The 17,911-nt window shown below is 42.6% G+C and overlaps 1 protein-coding gene across 1 annotated transcript; it reads left to right on the top strand.

Annotated features, from left to right (window-relative positions):
- Positions 1 to 2,023: 2,023 nt before the first annotated feature.
- Positions 2,024 to 3,078, top strand: LOC147431591 (pterocarpan synthase 1-like). The gene has a single exon (XM_086494608.1). The coding sequence runs from the start codon at positions 2,161 to 2,163 to the stop codon at positions 2,779 to 2,781; it is 621 nt and encodes a 206-aa protein (XP_086350734.1). The 5' UTR covers positions 2,024 to 2,160; the 3' UTR covers positions 2,782 to 3,078.
- Positions 3,079 to 17,911: the final 14,833 nt, after the last annotated feature.

Here is a 17,911-nt window from a genome sequence, read left to right as displayed (position 1 = left end):
CGTGGCAGCATACCTCACATATATAGTGATAAAGGAGGTCGACAGATAAATGAAATAGACACTCTTGCTGCCCTCCCTTCTGTATTATTGTTGGGCACTTTGTCATCGGAGCGGCAACAACAAGGCTTAACAGCATTGTATCTATAGTCCATAACGAGTTCAAGATACCAACCATGAATCAACAGTATCCTCTCTGTATTCATGAGACCGATGAGTGATATTTAGACATAAAAGAGGTAGATACGTACTACAATTATAGACGAGCTCTCCATGTTAACCCAAACAACTTTTTGACCTTATCATAAGACAAAATGTCAAGGTAACAAGCAGTAAATTGGTAGATCGCTTCAAGAACATATGTGTTCACTTGCTCGGTAATCTTGTCCAACTACCCCCAGTTTGTAGTCACGCATGGGAGCTTTGTAACAGATGCCATATCACAAGCTCGGTCCACGGGCTACATACAACTTTGTCATGCTCTATAAGACATGGAACGGACCCGGAATTGCTTCAGTTCTTCACCATTTTTTGTGAAAGAAAACTAGTCGTAGATGAGATCAATTGTACCTTGGGTACATGTATTTTAGATGAAGCACATGTGCATGACTACATCAACAACTCTACTACAATAAACTGTACTCACATGTCGGATGTCCAACACTATAACAACCTTGACTTGAATAAATTGTACAATCAAACTGACATTACAAAATTTGAAATGAAGACCAATTAACGCGGATAACATAAATGTCCTTTTGTAGTGGCTCCTAGACCCTAAGTTCAATGAGATGGACTCGATCGCAATTTGTGTGCACTGCATGATCACTAAAAATATCAACTTGACAATCGGTACGGCAAACAGTGCAACATGCATTGTCGATGCCATAACACAGAACACAGGAAGTAAAGTTACAATTATTCTCCTCATTCATTGTAATGGGAATAACTACAAAAGAAGAAAGGAAAAACACACGCAACTATAAAAGAAGAAAGGCAAAACACACAAACATTAATCTGTAGACATAGTAGTACAACCTCGCTTGGAAATAATCTCAACTGTTACCACCCCTATAATATCTAAGAATTGATGCATTTTTCAAGTGTATATACCTTTCACACAATGCCGCCCTTCCCAAATTAGTCTTGCTCTTGTTCCTTCCAGTGCTAGCTGCTAAAAGTCAATTTGCATATGTCCTGTTACATTGTATAGATGTTATATAGCAAGGCCCACCAAGCAAGACTAGTTATGTATATGTTTGACTTTTCAAAGGTAAGACCGTGGAAAACTCAAAAAAATTAGTGGAGCCTTGATAGATATAGCTCTTAAAGTAAAGACTAGATCTTTTAAAAATGAAACCAACTCTTTAAGTTTTCAATTTTTGTAAGGCCCACTTGAAGAACAAGGCGATGAACGACCTTTCATGATGCATGGCTTGTTTTAAGAAGCCAAAAATATGTCTTTCTCTTGCAACTTGGAAGTGACCCAGTGTTTGGGAAAAGTGTGCCTCAGCTGGATGAAGGCAGGGGGAGAAGGAAAAATTCCGTTTGAAAAATTTAAGAAAAAAGAGTAATTACAAAAAAAATTGGGAATTTTGAAAATTTCCTCTTTGAATCGAATTTCGTATGTTTGAAAAATTGATTTTTCTCCAACATTGGGAGTCCATTTCTGATGGAACTATTGGAGAACCTTGAGTCCATTTCTGATGGAACTTCACCAGCGTGTTGAAGTTTAGGCTTTACTTAATCAGCGCGTACTTTTTCTGCTTTCCCCTGTCCATGTGCAACGTCGTTTTCTCATTGGTCAACAACGACGAGTGTCCACCCTTGTATCCGGTTCTTAAAAAACAATTGAATTTTGTTTTCCAAACTGCCACGGCGAAGAGGGACACTGCAGCGCCAGCAGCGATAAAAGTCAGTCTATTGGACCCGCCTTGCAACGATAAAAGTCAGTCTACTGGACCCGACTTGCGCAGACTGGATCAACACTCCACCCTTATATAAAGACATGCAAGAGCAGGCTCATACATACAGATCAACCTTAGCTATAGCTCGTGCAGCAGATTGCCGTATTTTTTAATATTCAATTGCCTGCTTTACTGCGGCACGTACGACATCCTGCTGTCAACAAACTTGTACGAGCCCGTAGCTATAGTACAAATAATGACTGCCTCTGCGCTAGCTTCTGTCATTTGCATCATGGTGATGCTATTGCCAGCTTATTACGCAGCAGCAGCTGCAGCTCCCGCTCCCGCTCCTGCAGCTTATAGTCATGATGCATATCGTGCCTGCAAGCAGAAGGCCGCCGATCGCATTTTGTGCGGTCCTAGCGCCTTCACCTTCTACCTGCACAACACCGTCTACAACCCCACTGTGGACAACAAGGACTACTTTAACTCTGTATACGGGCTGCCACCCAACGTGACGTGGCCCAATCCGTACTCCTTCGGCACCACCTCCACCTTCGAGGACCCCCTGACGGAGGGCCCCGCCAACACCTCGCAGCAGATCGGCGTGGCTCAGGGCTTGTGGCAACTGAACAGCAAAGTGGGCTACACGCTCTTCCACATCTTCACGGCCAACATCACCGACGGTGACTACAAGGGCACTATCTCCATCCTGGGCCAAATTCGCGAGGTCGACCCCGTGCGCTACCTCACAGTGGTGGGTGGAACAGGTGATTTCTTGGGCGCCCGAGGTTTGGCCACTAACCGCCTTGTCACCATCGACCATACGGCCCCCGCCACATGGACTCTTTCCTTCGACCTCGACCTCTACTATTGATTCTACATCAGATCACAAATTTCCAATTGCACCAAATTTTGATCAGTCAATCAACCATCCTTTCCCTATTTTGTTGCCAGCAGAGCTGATAAATATCATAGTGCCATTCTCTCACAATATATAATACAACTCATGAACTCTCCTTATTAAGTAGGTATGAGTGTTTATAGCTATGAGTAATTAGTGATTATGTTTGAGTTTATTATTCTACTACAAATAACCTTGAGGGCTGTTAATTACTTTGATACCTCAAAGAAGATGTCCACCAGCATCTATAGAAAGAAATTTGAGTGCAAATGTTGTTCATGGTGGGAGCTTTTTTGCATGTGGAATGTCTCCGAGTTATAGTTTTTAGAGTAAGTCCTTAAAAGTCCCTCTGTGTGTGTGTGTGTGTGGCGATAACTTCTTCTTTTATCTCTCTCTCTCTCTCTCTCTCTCTCTCTCTCTCTCTCTCTCTACCTACCTACACACACACACACAGCCTATGGGTGAACATGAAAGAGGGGAGGTAGTTATGCCATATCATGCTTTAATTTTGTAATATTGCATGTTTAACATATGAAAATTACTAGCAATGTTTGCAAGAATCCTTTTTCAAGTACGTTTTGCTTTTGGCTTGAAAAAACGGTGGATGGAAAGAGTGGAGGCTTTCAGGGTCAACTTCAAAAGACCCTATGATAAGGACGTGGAAATCTTGCCCATACTTGTGATGTGTAGGTGCCTGCTCTTGTTACACATGCAAGCTCATTTGTGTTGTCTATGGCATTGTTGACTAGAGCAACCAATTCTCCCTCGCTCGATAAAGTTGAGAGAGAGAGAGAGAGAGAGAGAGAGAGAGAGAGAGAGAGAGAGTTGTTTTACACTCCACACATGAGAGAAAAATTGAGTCTTGAGCATGCAAAGTTACAAACTTTAGTTCAAAACAGGTAAGTTTGGTTGAGACATTTGCTAGAATTCAAAAGGCACCTTGAAATCCTCGCTTTCTCTATCACATGCAGTCAACTTTAATTCCTTATAGCATTCCAACAACTTTTAGTGTAGTTTTCATTAGACCAAATAAAAATTTTCACATGCATAGATGCCTCTCTCCCAACGCACTCGCACACACATAGCCACATGGAGGACCCAAGAAAAGTCAACATTTCAATGTTCATGAAGTTTTTTGCAAAAGATTTTACCATTTTAATCACAATAATTGAACAAAATGATGTGTGTGCATGCATCTGTGCGCGCACGCGCACGTGTGTGCGTGCAGGAGAGAGAGAGAGAGAGAGAGAGAGAGAGAGAGAGAGATCTGAGTTTTTCGGCGCCCTCAAGCAAGGAGGAGGTAACGCTCTCCCTCTCTCTCTCTCTCTCTCTCTCTCTCTCTCTCTTTCTTCTCCACACACACACACACACACACACGAGGAGAGGAAGGAGAGCCAGGTATGCTCCTTCCCTCTCCTCATTCTCATGTTCCCTTCCCCTCTTTCTCTCTCCCTCTCTCTCTCTCTCACACACACATAGTGTTTTTGAGAGAGAGAGAGAGAGAGAGAGAGAGTACAAACAAAAACAAAAACGCACACACACATACATAAACAAAGAATGCACACACACGTTGAGAGAGAAAAAGAGAGAGAGAGCATGCATAAGCAAAAAATGCACGCATTGAGAGAGGAAAAGAGAGAGAGAACATGCATAAACAAAAAACGCACACATTGAGAGAGGAAAAGAGAGAGAAAACATGCATACGATCCAAAAAAACGCACACACATTGAGAGAGAAAGAGAGAGAAACTAATTTAACGTCGTAGGAAACTAATTAAAATTAAAAGACCTAAAGATCTAGCCGACGAGGAGTTGAACTCAAGACCTATTATTCAAGAGGGAAATGGCATAATCAATCTATCATACTTGGCATGGGTGATAGAAAGGTTATACCATTTATCTCTTTTTATTGGCACACACATCCACACACGCGCACACACACAAGAAGAAGAGAGTTATAACGTCGTAGGAAACTATCTTAAAAGACGTTAAAGATTAGGTTATATGTAGACTTACATTAAATTAGATTTAGGTTTATTTTTAACTAGATTTACGTTTATTTAAGCTAGATTTAGATTTACGTTATATTAGATTAGATTTAGGTCTCCATAGACTGCGATGCCTGCATGAAGCGGGTGAAGAAAGCCCTCAATGGAATATAGGGTATTGCTGCCTTCACTCATGGTGGGCTCCGTCGATCCAAAAGTACTGGTGAAATGTCTTCAGAAGATAGGGAAGAAGGTGGATCTTCAGGGCGGCAAGAGTCACTACATCCCCGACACAATGACCATCTAGACAACCTCTAGTCATTAGACTTACGTTAAATTAGATTTAGCTTTATTTTTAGTTAGATTTACGTTTATTTAGATCTACGCTTATTTACGTTAGATCGAGTCCACGCAAGAATTACTTACGGTTTAGGGTTTAGAGTTAGACGAACAGTGAAAAGATCTACTGTGAAAAGATGTTAAGATGAAGTGAAGTGCTACAGCTAGAGAAGAGGCAAAGGGGTTTTGTCCACTACATGCAGTATCATGTAGACGTGGGTGTGTAGATTTCTTGTACCCACAAATATAGGTATTGACCAATAAAGACGAGATTATAACCCGGTGGTTCTGATCTCCGTGCACCTCTAGACCGAGGTGTGCGGGGATTGGACATGACTAGAGAATGTGAGGTAAAGAGAGAGAGAAAGAGAGAGAGAGAGAGAGAGAGAGAGAGATAAGACGAAGAATGCCAATAGAATATTAAATTTGTTGTCCAGGTTATAAGTTTTTTATCCTCATTATGAGTAGCGACGAGGATGTGGGACCGTCCAACCGAAACACCTATCTCTCAACGAGGGTCTTATGTCCTTGTAATCAATGCAAGCATGCTGTGCGACGGACAAGACGTGTTTCTTTGCAGCACGTTCGCGAATTTGGCGAGTTCGATCCATCTATTATAGATCGAGTTGTTGCCAATTATAACTCGTCGGACTCTGACGCTAGCCAACAAGCAGCAATCTTGCAACCCAATAGACGTGTTCGCAGGCGCTTTGGTCAAGCAGCATATGTGAGGCCACAAGATGTAGCCTCTGACAGCTCGGGGGATGATCATGCAGAGCACATTCCCAACGAGGCAATGTTTGAGCCCGAGATTGATGAAATGATCGAGACGATCATGGATTCAGAAAGGCTTATCTATGATGATATGAAAAGTGAAGCCGATACGCCATTGTATAATGGAGCACGTATGTCTAGATTGAAAGCACTCCTGGTTCTTCTCAACATGCAGGCAAAGTTTGGATGGAGTGACACTAGCGTCACAGCGCTTTTCAGGTGATCTATTACAATTAGTTTACTTTAATAGAACTCTAAATGTACAATGATCTGATAGATTTTTACACGACTGTATCATATTTTTATGTTGTGTAGATTGCTGAAAGAGCACATACTACCAGCTGACAATGTGATGCCAGATTCCCGAGATGAAGCAAGAAAGATTTTGCGAAACTTGGGGATGGATTACAATTCTATCCACGCTTGTCGTAATGACTACATTCTTTTCAGAGGGGAATACACAGACATGGAGAAGTGTCCGAAATGTGATTCCGAAAGATATCGAGTAGATCTCCACGGGACAAAAATTCCACAAAAGGTTTTGCGATATTTTCCTTTGCTTCCTCGCATCAAGCATTTCTTCGAATGTAAGTCCATGGCCGCCCTAGCATCATGGCATGAGGAGAATAAATCTTCGGATGGTGTGCTACGAATTCCTGCAGATTGCGCAGCCTGGAAACATATAGATGGAACATGGTCGGATTTTGCCAGGGAAGCTCGAAATTTGCGCTTAGACCTGGCTATGGATGGCGTAAATCCATTTGGTCAAAGATCAACATCTTACAGTGTATGGCCCGTTGTCATCGTCAACTACAACATTCCCCCGTGGTTGACTACGAAGAAGGGGCACCTATGGCTAAGCTTGATTGTGCCAGGGCGATATAAAGTGGGGAATATGGATGTGTATCTTCGTCCACTATTGGAAGAGCTACAACAATTGTGGATTGGCATAGAGGTGGTGGATATGAGCCGACACACAGGACGACGGAATGCTTTGATCAGAGGCATTCTAATGTGGACCATGCATGACTATCCCGGGCTAACAGAATGCTCAGGTGATCTATTGACACTCCTCACTCAGACACTGTAAATATTGTTTTTTCCCATAGTTGATCTATTATCATGTGTATACATGCAGGGCTTCAAACAAGCGGATATAGAGCATGTGTCACATGTGGACCTAGACTGAATGCACGTAGGGCACCCTCACTGAAGAAGCAAATCTACGAAGGTCATCAAGCGTATCTTCCAGAGAATCATGTGTTACGCGACGGCTTTTTGGGAAGAGTCCCTAGTGTACATTGGAGAGTGGCTAGACGGATTTGATAAATCCCGGGACACGCTATGGCGAACCATAGATGGTGAGCGCATATCTGGGATTGTCATGTGCAATCTCGGTGTTGAGAAGAAGATGACGGAAGATCTAGAGGCTAAAATCAACCGATTTTGCATGCTTCACAATCCAGTGATGCAAAAGTGGATTTCACAATATGAGGATGCAAAGCAAGAGCGCCAAAGGGCACGAATCGAGTGGAGACGCGGAAGACGACCACCGATGCACTATCCAGCGGTTCTGGAGAGCCTACCAACCTTCATGAGCTTAAGATGGTTGCACAACCAATTGAAAAGCGCACAACAATGCGGTGACGAAGTGACTGAAGAAGAGTGGGAGTACTCTCGGGGTTGTGCGACCAAGGTAAGTTTGCAATGTACGACTAGAAAGTGACTTTATTTATAAACGTTTGAACGGCCACTCATAATCTTTGTTCGTTGTAGTATAAGTCATACACAGTAGCATGGTGTAAAGGTCGACATTTTAGGGTGGAACGAATCGACAAAAAGCGTTTTACTCAAGATTGTGGAATCATGGCAAAATTTGAACAGTCTAGTCGACGACGTTCCTCTGATGCAGATCCTGTGGTGGCGGAACTCACTTACATCGGCACGCTGCAAGAGATTTTGAGGATCGATTACAGAGGATTTTTTGTCAACTTGTTCGACGTGCAATGGTTCAAGATAATCATGGAGGGTCGCAACGCTACTGTGCGTAGAGGAGAGTCTGGTTTTCTTGAGGTGGATTCTACTAAGAAATGGACTGACCTAAGAGACACTTTCGTACTACCCGAGCATTGTGAACAAGTAAGTATGTAAATAGTTAACATCCCCCGTTTACAAGTTATGTGCTTGAAAGCTCTCATGTAAGTTATGTGGCTCTGGCAGGTAATATTTCATCCTACAAAGTCTACATCAAACTGGTGGTACGTCATAGAGGTAGCCCCTCGTAGTGCAAGGACGTATGAAGGCTACCATGTGCCAATCACAACGACATCAATGGAGGAGATCAGAGAAGATGCTCAATCAGAAGCCGCTGCGGTGGTGCCAGACGAGCATCAAGATGCTACTACTCTATATGGGGTGCATGCAGAGGAGCTACAAAATGAAACAGAGGATATGTGTTTAAACGGAGAGCTCTATATAGATATAGGAAGTTATGCTGAGTTATGCGAGGATGAGAGAGAGATCTCTTAAAGCCACAAATATTGTATTTGAACAATTTTGCTCCATGTTGTAAAAGCTCTGGCTCTCTAAGTACCTTCCATGGTGTATAACGCTCTTTTCTACTCGCGCTCACATCTTTTGATTGAAAATTCTGAGTTTTCGACTTGCCTCTTCTATCACTCAATTCATTGCGTCATTGTATTTATATGCGTCATTACGTCATTGTATTTACTGGTCTTTGCGTCATTGTCTACTCTAGCTATTCATTCAATATTAAGTTTAAATATTCGTGTGTTTAATGCAGGTATGGATGATTAGGAGTTTCTTTCTTCTTTGTCACCGCAGCAGAGACAGTGGTACGTGGAGCGTCATCGCTCTGGCGCATCATCGCGCGTTCCTACTCCATCCGCATCTCCCTCTCTTTCGGAGCATTCGGCGCGCTCCGAAGCTTCGGCGTCGACGAGACGAGCTTCACACTCGTCTAGACACCGGCGCTCTAGTGGTGGCGGTGGTGGTTGTTGTGGGGATTCCGCCACCGATGCCTCCACACCGCCTCGTGTTCGACGAGGCTCTTTACCCTCCCCTTCTTTGCCCGGCTCTTTACCCTCCCCTTCTTTACCCGCCTCCACACCAGCCACAACATCGCCATCTACACCAGGTTTTGCACGGCTGACTGTTCCTAGAAGCTACACACCTCTACCTACTCCGCCAGGAGCCACCCCACTCGACACTCCTTGCTTCGGGGCCCAGACGCCGGTGGAGACACCTGATGTCCGTACCCCCATCGACACGCCGCTAGAGACCCCTGCCGGGACACCCAGGTTCACGCGTCACCGGCCAGAGGGCTTGCCTTACTCCGTCGACATCAGCGGCGGCATCATCATGGATGATGACGGCAAGAAGGTGATCTCGCGCATGCGTGGTCTTTGCTCTCAGCTGTTTAGACACTACATACTAAACAAATGGAGTGAAGTACCAAGAGATTTAAAAAAAAGAGTCATCAGCATACTTCATGATGAGTTTCGCGTTCCAACACGGGATCAGCGCTTCAATGAAGACCTGATGAAGATTCGAATGCGCGAATAGTGCGAACACAAGCGTTCTGAAGTGCAAAAATCAATCAAGAATGGGTGGAACAGGCCAGATTGGCTGGCCAAAAAAGATTGGAAGAATGCGAAGAAAGCAGCGCGCGAGAATCCCGACAAGTGGAAGCAACAAAAGGATGCAGCCAGAGCGCGAGTAGAGGCAGGGAGCTCGCACCACTTGGGGAGCGGTGGATGGGCATCATTTGAGGCCGATTTTGTAAGTCTTTTCACATTGCTCTTTATGCATGTTCGATAGTTTAGGGTTTATGAGTTTTTTAGTTCTAACATAATGAAATCTTTGTATGTTTTGACAGTGGTCGATGACAGGACGTGATCCCACACCGTACGAGCGCGAGTACGCAGGCAAGAAGGGCTTAAACGCCCTGATGGACATTCTCAGTTCTCGCGGCGGCATGGTTAGTATTAGGGTTTACTCTTTTTTATTTTTTGTATTGTTTTATATATGTCGTTATATGTTTATACTTACTGAAAGCTGTCTTATTGTCTTTTCTTGCAGAATCCGACAGATACGCCGCTTGGACGCGATGAGACGTCTGACTAGACGACGTCAGTTTAGCCGTAGCTAGATAGCATTAGTTTAGGGTTTCTCATACCTTATGTATCATGAGACGGATTTTATACGTCTTTTTGAACCATGTATATTATTACATTTGTCACCGCAGTTTCTTTTGCCAATCAATTCTTTATGCCTATGATGTTGTACAATTGTCATTATTACATTTGCCAATCAATTCATTTTGCCTATGATGTGTACAATTGTCAATTTTGCAAACAATGCGTCTTGTGGGTGACTATTTTGGGTCTATTATCTACCTTTGCACTTTTTTTAAAAAGTGAATCAAGTACAATATGGTTGATGGGTGGCAGGGCATTCAATGCCCTGCCACCAAAAAAATATTCTTTCGGGCGTCGCTATGAGCGTCGCTATTTATGGCTCTGTAGCGTCGCTATGAGCGTCGCTATAGTCTTCTGTGTAAACGTCGCTATATGCGTCGCTATATAGCGACGTCGCTATAGGCGTCGCTATATAGCGACGCTCTCGTAGCGACGCTCATAGCGACGATTTTAGCGACGCCGGGGGTTATAAAAACCCAATGTATTTCCGTCGCTAACAGCGTCACAAGAGCACACAACCTCTTGTAGTGTATGCGGATTTCTGTATCGACGGTACCTGCAAAAAACGAAATTGCAGGCTTTCTTTGGGTATTTCTCTTCTTCTTTCGCCTTTTCTCAAGATCTCTTCTTCCTCACCTCTTATAGATCTAGTGCGAAACAAGCTGTCGGAAGTGCTAATCTTGCTTGTGGATTAGCCCATAACATTAACGGGAGATTGTTTTCATGTTTACTTGTAGATTTAGGGTTTAGGGTTTAACTTTGTGTTTATGTGTGCGTTTTTGCAGGTTCCGGGACATTTACAACTTCTTTTATTGCGCAAATAGGATGAATGTGAGTGCTCGAACCTTTAAATGCATATTAAATTTAATTAAATTAATTTGTATATTAATAAAAAAAGAACTCATGCTTTAAAAGAAATTATGGTTTGTGATGTGAAATTTCATTTTGAATTATGAAAAAAATTTGTTTTGGTTTATGAAAAAATTTGTTTTGAAGAAATTTTGTTTCAATGAATTATATCGTTTTTAAAATTATGCAATTGATGGGTTTATGTTTTAGGTTAAGTTTAGGTTTTAAGTTAATTTAGGTTAGGTTAGGTTAGGTTATCTTATACGTTAGGTTATGTTAAGTTAACCTACGTTAGGTTAGGTTATGTTAGGTCAGGTTATCTTATACGTTAGGTAATAAGGTTAAGTTAAGCTACGTTAAGTTAGGTTATGTTAAGCTACGTTAAGTTATGTTAGGTTGGGTTATCTTATACATTAAGTTAGGTTAAGTTAAGTTACGTTAGTTTAAGCTACATTAGGCTAGGTTTGGTTAGGTTAGGCTAGGTTAAGCTATGTTAGGTGAGATTAGGTTAAGCTACCTTAGGCAATACGGCAAGCCATAGAGCTTACCCATAGCGCATATTAAAAACAACACAATGGCGATCCGTTCGTCAACAAAGAAATCCATAAAGCCATAGAGCTTACCCATAGCGCATATTAAAAACAACACAATGGCGATCCGTTCGTCAACAAGGAAATCCATAAAGCTTACCCACAACGTATATGCATTGTGGAAAAAACTCTATGGATTTCGGTATTGCCAACATCTCGCCATTGTGTTGTTTACATGTCTGCAAGCGGTTTTCAAGTCCTAAAATAGCTAAATGGCCCTGAAAATAACACCATGGCAAGCTGTTTGGCAATACGGCTTGCCATTGTGTTTTCTATATGTCTGCAAGTGGTTTTCAAATCCTAAAATAGCTTTGCGGCCCTAAAACCAACACAATGGAAAACCTTTTGGCAATACGGCAAGCCATAGATCTTGCATACAATGCATATGCATTGTGGGCAAGATTTATGGCTTATCGTATTGCCAACCGGCTCTCCATTGTGTTGTCTATACGTTTACGAGCGATTTCTAGGCGCTGAAATTGCCTCGTGTCCCTAAAAACAACACAATGGCGATCCGTTTGACAATACGGCAAGCCATAAAGCTTGCCCACAAGGCATATACATTGAGGGAGAGTTCTATGGCTTGCCCTATTGCCAACAACTTGCCATTGTGTTGGTTTTATATCTTCAAGCGATTTCCAAGTCCTAAAATAGCTAAGCAGTCCTAAAAACAACACAATGACAAGCTGTTTGGCAATATGACAAGCCATAAAGTTTTCCCACAATACATATGCATTGTTTGAAAGATCTATGGTTTGCCGTATTGCCAAAAGGATAGCCATTGTTTGTCTATATGTCCACGAGAAATTTTAAAACATTTAAAATTGTCTTGCTATCAGGACAAGGATCCTAAGGAGCAAGGCTCGAGCTAGGGGGTCAAGGACCTGAGCCAGAGGCTCGGACAGGACCAGTGCGGATTGGGGATCCTTATTATGGCTAGGGTTAGAGGAGCCGGTCTATAGATAGGGTGGTAGGGTGGTGGATCTGGCATCACAGTCTCCTAGGCCTTTCACTGGTATAGTCAGAGCTCGGGGGGGGGGGGGGAGCTATGGAGGAAGGGGGCCTTGCATGGCTTCTTGCATCTCTTGCTCTTTTTCTCCCTCTCTACCCCTCTTGGAGGGTGTGGTCCTCAATATTTGGGCTTTTGCATGCCTCGCATGGGGGAGAAGGAGCAGCCCCGCAGGAAGAATTTACGGGCATGGCCGCTTAGCAGACGAGGTCGAAGGCCGAGGGTTCAGAGCTGTGTGCAAGCACCCCTAGGAGGGGGAAGCGAGGCGAGGTCCTCCACCTCCAAAGAGTGGCTCTACGGGTTTGCCCTACCCTGCTCATCCATTTTTGACACTACGTCCACCCCTGGTTCAGGTTCTGCAGTGCGTTCTTGCTCGACTTCTTTCCTGTGCAACGGCCGTCGCCGGAGCAAGGTTCTTTTTTTTGGGGTGGTTAGGCGCCTTAAGGGTGTCCTAAGGCCACCCTAGGGGCCTTACCCCACAGGAGTGCACAATATGCAAGGCATTGGCAAGGAGGGCATGCAAGGGATATTGTTGATACCATAGCCAGAATCAATCGAGCATCATACACAGCAAGGGTAGGCACTCGGCATAATGCAAATCTCTTAACATTTCATGGCGTCGGCACTCTTAGTTTTGGCATGCACTATTTTGACAATTCAAATATTGAAGGGCATGTAAGATGCATACAACAAACCTTTATCGTCAAGGCACTAAGGAAAGAAAACCAAGCCATGCATGTGTTGAGAAGCAAGACCGGTAAAGGTAAAGACGAGGCAAAGACTTATTGACTTGGCCCATTGAACTTAAAAGTTGTCGGTACAACTTTCATGGCAGACAGGACCTACCGCAGAGGTGGATATAATTTCAAATTTGGATCTTCTTATGAAAATTGGGATGCCAAAATTTCCATAAAGCAATTGGAGTGGCAAACGGGTTCCGACAAGACTACATATACCACCATGTAACACATGCCACCAACACAAAATTTTGATTGTTTTTCAAAGTAAATCGGAGCAGTTGCTTATGGAAGAAGGGTTCGTAATCTCTCAAGTGATGTCGATCAACTCTTTATTTCCTTTGGCGGAGGCGCAAAGTGCATGGGAGGATCCAAGCCAATGCGACGACAAATTGCTCCATACAAGGTTGGCACTTTGAATAGTTTCAATCCAGGTATGCTTTGTTTATCTGCTTGCACTAGATATGAATTGTCGAAATTATATGCTTTCAATATGGTGTCCTAATCCACAAGGTGGTGGATCGACGCTATCAAGTTTCTTAAAATTTTGACTTGACTTTGAGCATGAACACATGGTCTTATATGGGTATATCGGCAATGCATCAAACATTAGATTGGAGCAGGCCCCGTATGCTCATGCTACATTGGTTATGTAAAACCCCGTCAGGCATGGCCTGTGATTTTTGCAGTTACGGTACTCAGCAACGCCGATCACTAATTATATTTCACGATGTTGGCAAGCAATACCAGGAGAGAACTCCTAGGCATGTTGTCTATCATCGATGCAATTATGATCCTCTAACAGAGGAGCACGGCTCCATACCAAATGTGGCACACGACCTCCCTTTTGACATTTGGCATAGCGGTTTCCAAAGTTGGGAATATGCTAATAGCATACGAACTTAGGGAAACTTGCCAAGGTGTCTGCAGGTTTAGAAATCACACGAGGGTGTTGCTACGTCACTCAAAAATCACATATGGCTATGAGCCAGGTTTAAGTGATTTTTTGTTTCGCACCCAACAAAGTGCTTTGACAACATTTAGGAGACGCAAGGCTTTTACCAAGTGTCACGATTACGCCGTTGACTTTACTCAATGACATTGGCACACAGTTATGAGTATTCGGCAATGTGCGGATATAAGCTTGGATATAAACTCACAATTTACATCAGATTACGGAAAATTGTGATATATCCATGCTCGATTGTGCAAGGCACTTCTAGTCTTGGGTCAATCCCCCGTACCATCAATGTCGCCAAGGGATTCCACCTCTATGTGCATGGCATGCCAATGAGCTTGACATACTTCAATCTCATTACTACGTACGCTTCCACTATAACACTAAATACTTTGTCAAGGACAAGGTAAGTAACTGATATCTTCAAACATTTTTTATGTTATTCACAAGCAAGGTGCCGTGCTTACAGTTTCCCTAGTACGATCATGCTCACATACAAGGCTAGTGGATCAAGCTATGACTTACTATCTTTTTCGACGAGGGCGTGGTACACGTACACAGTTGTACACTTATAGGATAAGCTACGACATAGACATGGTCTGCACGGGGCATACAACACATTTGAATACGGGGTTTTTCTCAGCCCAACATTCTCTCTCTCTCTCTCTCTCTCTCTCTCTCTCTCTCTCTCTTTCCAACTTCTATGCGGGAAAGGTGAAAGTAGGGATGATTTTATTGATATCTTTCTATGTCAATATGGTAACAGGACACGCTAGGAGCAATCTCTTACCACCTATTTTGGCATGGCTAATAGCCATCTGTTTGTCGTCCATCAATGATTGATTTCATGATCGACCACTTCTATCCAGTTTAGTACCCATCAGTTATAATGGACAAGCAAGAGTCTTGCAATTTGTGCTTTTTTGGGCATTTCTTTTAGCACTCCACACTTTAAGTGTGAAAGTCAAGTTGAGTTTTTGAACGTCTTAAACTCGTAAGGGCTTATCTCTACTAAGGTGTATGGATGAAGCCAGCATTTTTGACTACACAACTGTTCACAAATAACCAAGATTATGGATTTTTGGGTGTGAAAACGATTTAGTTGTGCATACAACTCCAACTTCTCCTCTTCACACTACGAGTGCCTATATGCATATAATTTTGTGCTAAGACCTGGCTTGTGATTACTAAATCACTTAGCAAGGGTTGATGATCAATTCTTGGCATCTTCACACTTGCATTTTCAAGGAATGAAATCCATAAGATGCAAATGGCTCATGAATAATTTCAGCTTCCAGAGTTGACTTAAGATACTATCGGCTGCTAGTTGAGCAGTTTTCGTGCAACATTTAACCAAGGGGTTGACAAATATTCTGATTTTAACCGAGGAATCTGGTTTGCAAAGGCAACACCCAGGGTTCCATGTGTACTACTCTTTGCCTTTCACTAATTTTCAATTAGTGTTCCTAGACCTTTGTCGGTGGGAAATTTGTGTAGGTGCTTTTCACTCCGCTACAGGTACGCATCTATTTTGGTTTCTTTTGGTTTGGTTTTTCTACATACGATGCATATCCATTTTTGCTCTTTAGACAGATGACAAGGCATGTAAGAGCCAAAGACATTTGGGCTATAGTGTCCAAAATAAGTTTCTGCATTATGCAATAATAGACCCACTTGTAGGGTTTATTTGGCACATGTTGTCACATGGGATACAACATGGTCTAGGGACACAAGGAGTTCGGTTTAGCCAGTGTAGAGCAAGGCTATTGAAGGTCCCTCTCACTCGCGTCCTAGAGTGTTTGCAGTTACTTCCACACACAAGTACATTTTGTACTTGTAGGATGTTCTTTTTTCAGACATCCTTACTTGAGACATATTCCACATGTGGCGAATATGAGTCTGTAGGACTGACACTGGCGCCCAGTAGTTCAAGTATGTGTCACGACAAAGTCCCTAGGTGTTGGTCAACTCTGTTATCTAGACCATTTTCAGCATGACGTATCGGGAGCAATTTAATGGCCAAAAATTGTCAGATACTTAGAATGACTTGTTCAGTTACAAGTACTTCTAAACAAAATTACATATGTTTGTTCATACATATAACAAGGCTTTGAGTTTTTAATGAAAAATTTTCATTGTTTGTCTCTAGAAGTGATCAATGTTTCACCTTCTATTATGGCTCAAACATTTCAACAAGGCTTGCAAATGATTGCAACTAAAAGTATCTAGTTTCTTTTTAGAACTATTTACATTCCTCTTTACTATGTGCTACGCACATCACATTCGCCATAAGTTTTGGCAAGGGTGATCATGGATATCCAGGTTCGAATCTGGTTTTTGCTAAATGCATGCACACTAGGTGTTATGGGCCCTAGTGTTTAGCAAAAGCTGATTTGGAATGGCATGTGTATTCATCAAGTTGTTGCTTAATGAAGCATTTTCCACTCTATGTGCATTATCTCTATGAGACTACTTTTTGGTCTACCCATCACTAATAGAGGTCATGGCTCGATTTTGGTGCTTATGGATTTTTTCCAGTTAACCATGATGGTTATTCAGGACATTGTTGGTTCCTCACTAATGTTGTATGATATTGTAATCCCCGTTTACCAGTCATCTGGGATGATGGTGTGTAAATCGTGGGAGAAACACACATCAGGACCTGTCAATTTTCCAGGGGGATAGGCAGATTACAAAGTGTAAACTTGTGTTGAGGGATATGCAAAGTGCGTACATTAGCACCACACAATCCAATTAAGAACCATTTACCGCTCATGTGTAAGTCAGCTTCTCATTCTTGAACACTTGTTATGGTGGGGTTGTCTATTGATGAAAATGGACCAGTGTGGACTGGGGATCCTTATTATGGCTAGGTCTAGGAGCGGATCTATACATAGGGTGATAGGGTGGTGGATCCGGTATCACAGTCTCCTAGGCCTTTCACTTGCGGCCCTAAAAACAACATAATGGAGATCCGTTTGGCAAAACAGAAATCCATAGAGCTTGCCCACAATGATATGCATTGTGGGCAATCTCTATGGCTTGCCATATTGCCAAAGGCCAGCCATTGTGTTGTCTATATGTTTGCGAGCGATTTTCAAGATCTAAAATTGCCTCGTGTCCCTAAAAACAACACAATGGCGATCCATTTGGTGATAGGGCAAGCCATAAAGCTTTCCCACAAGGCATATGCATTGTGGACAAGCTCTAGAGCATTCCATATTCTCAACGGCTTACCATAGTGTTGTCTATATGTCTGCGAGCGGTTTTGAGGCCCTAAAATTGCTTCGCAGTCCTAAAAACAACACAATGGTGAGCCGTTTCTCAAATTGGCAAGCCATAAAGCTTGCCGATATTGCATATGCATTGTGGGCAAGCTGTATGGCTTGCCGTTTTGCCAAAAACCTCACCATTGTGTTGTTTTTATGTTAGGTTAGGTTAGCTTAGGTTTAGGTTATAGGTTAGGTGAGATTATAGGTTGGCTTAGAGCTAGCGACAAATTAATAGTAGAAAAAAAGCAAACGGAATTTGAAGATGACTCGTGTACTTCTAAAAACGCAAACCAACTTTGGTTAGGTTTAGGTTATAAGTTAGGTCACATTAAGTTAGGTTAGGTTTAGGTTATAGGGTAGGTTAGATT

The sequence above is a fragment of the Adiantum capillus-veneris genome, chromosome 21 (genome assembly GCF_014529385.1).
Source record: "Adiantum capillus-veneris isolate H3 chromosome 21, ASM1452938v2, whole genome shotgun sequence".
NCBI lineage: Eukaryota > Viridiplantae > Streptophyta > Polypodiopsida > Polypodiales > Pteridaceae > Adiantum > Adiantum capillus-veneris.
This window is presented reverse-complemented; position numbering and strand designations above follow the sequence as displayed.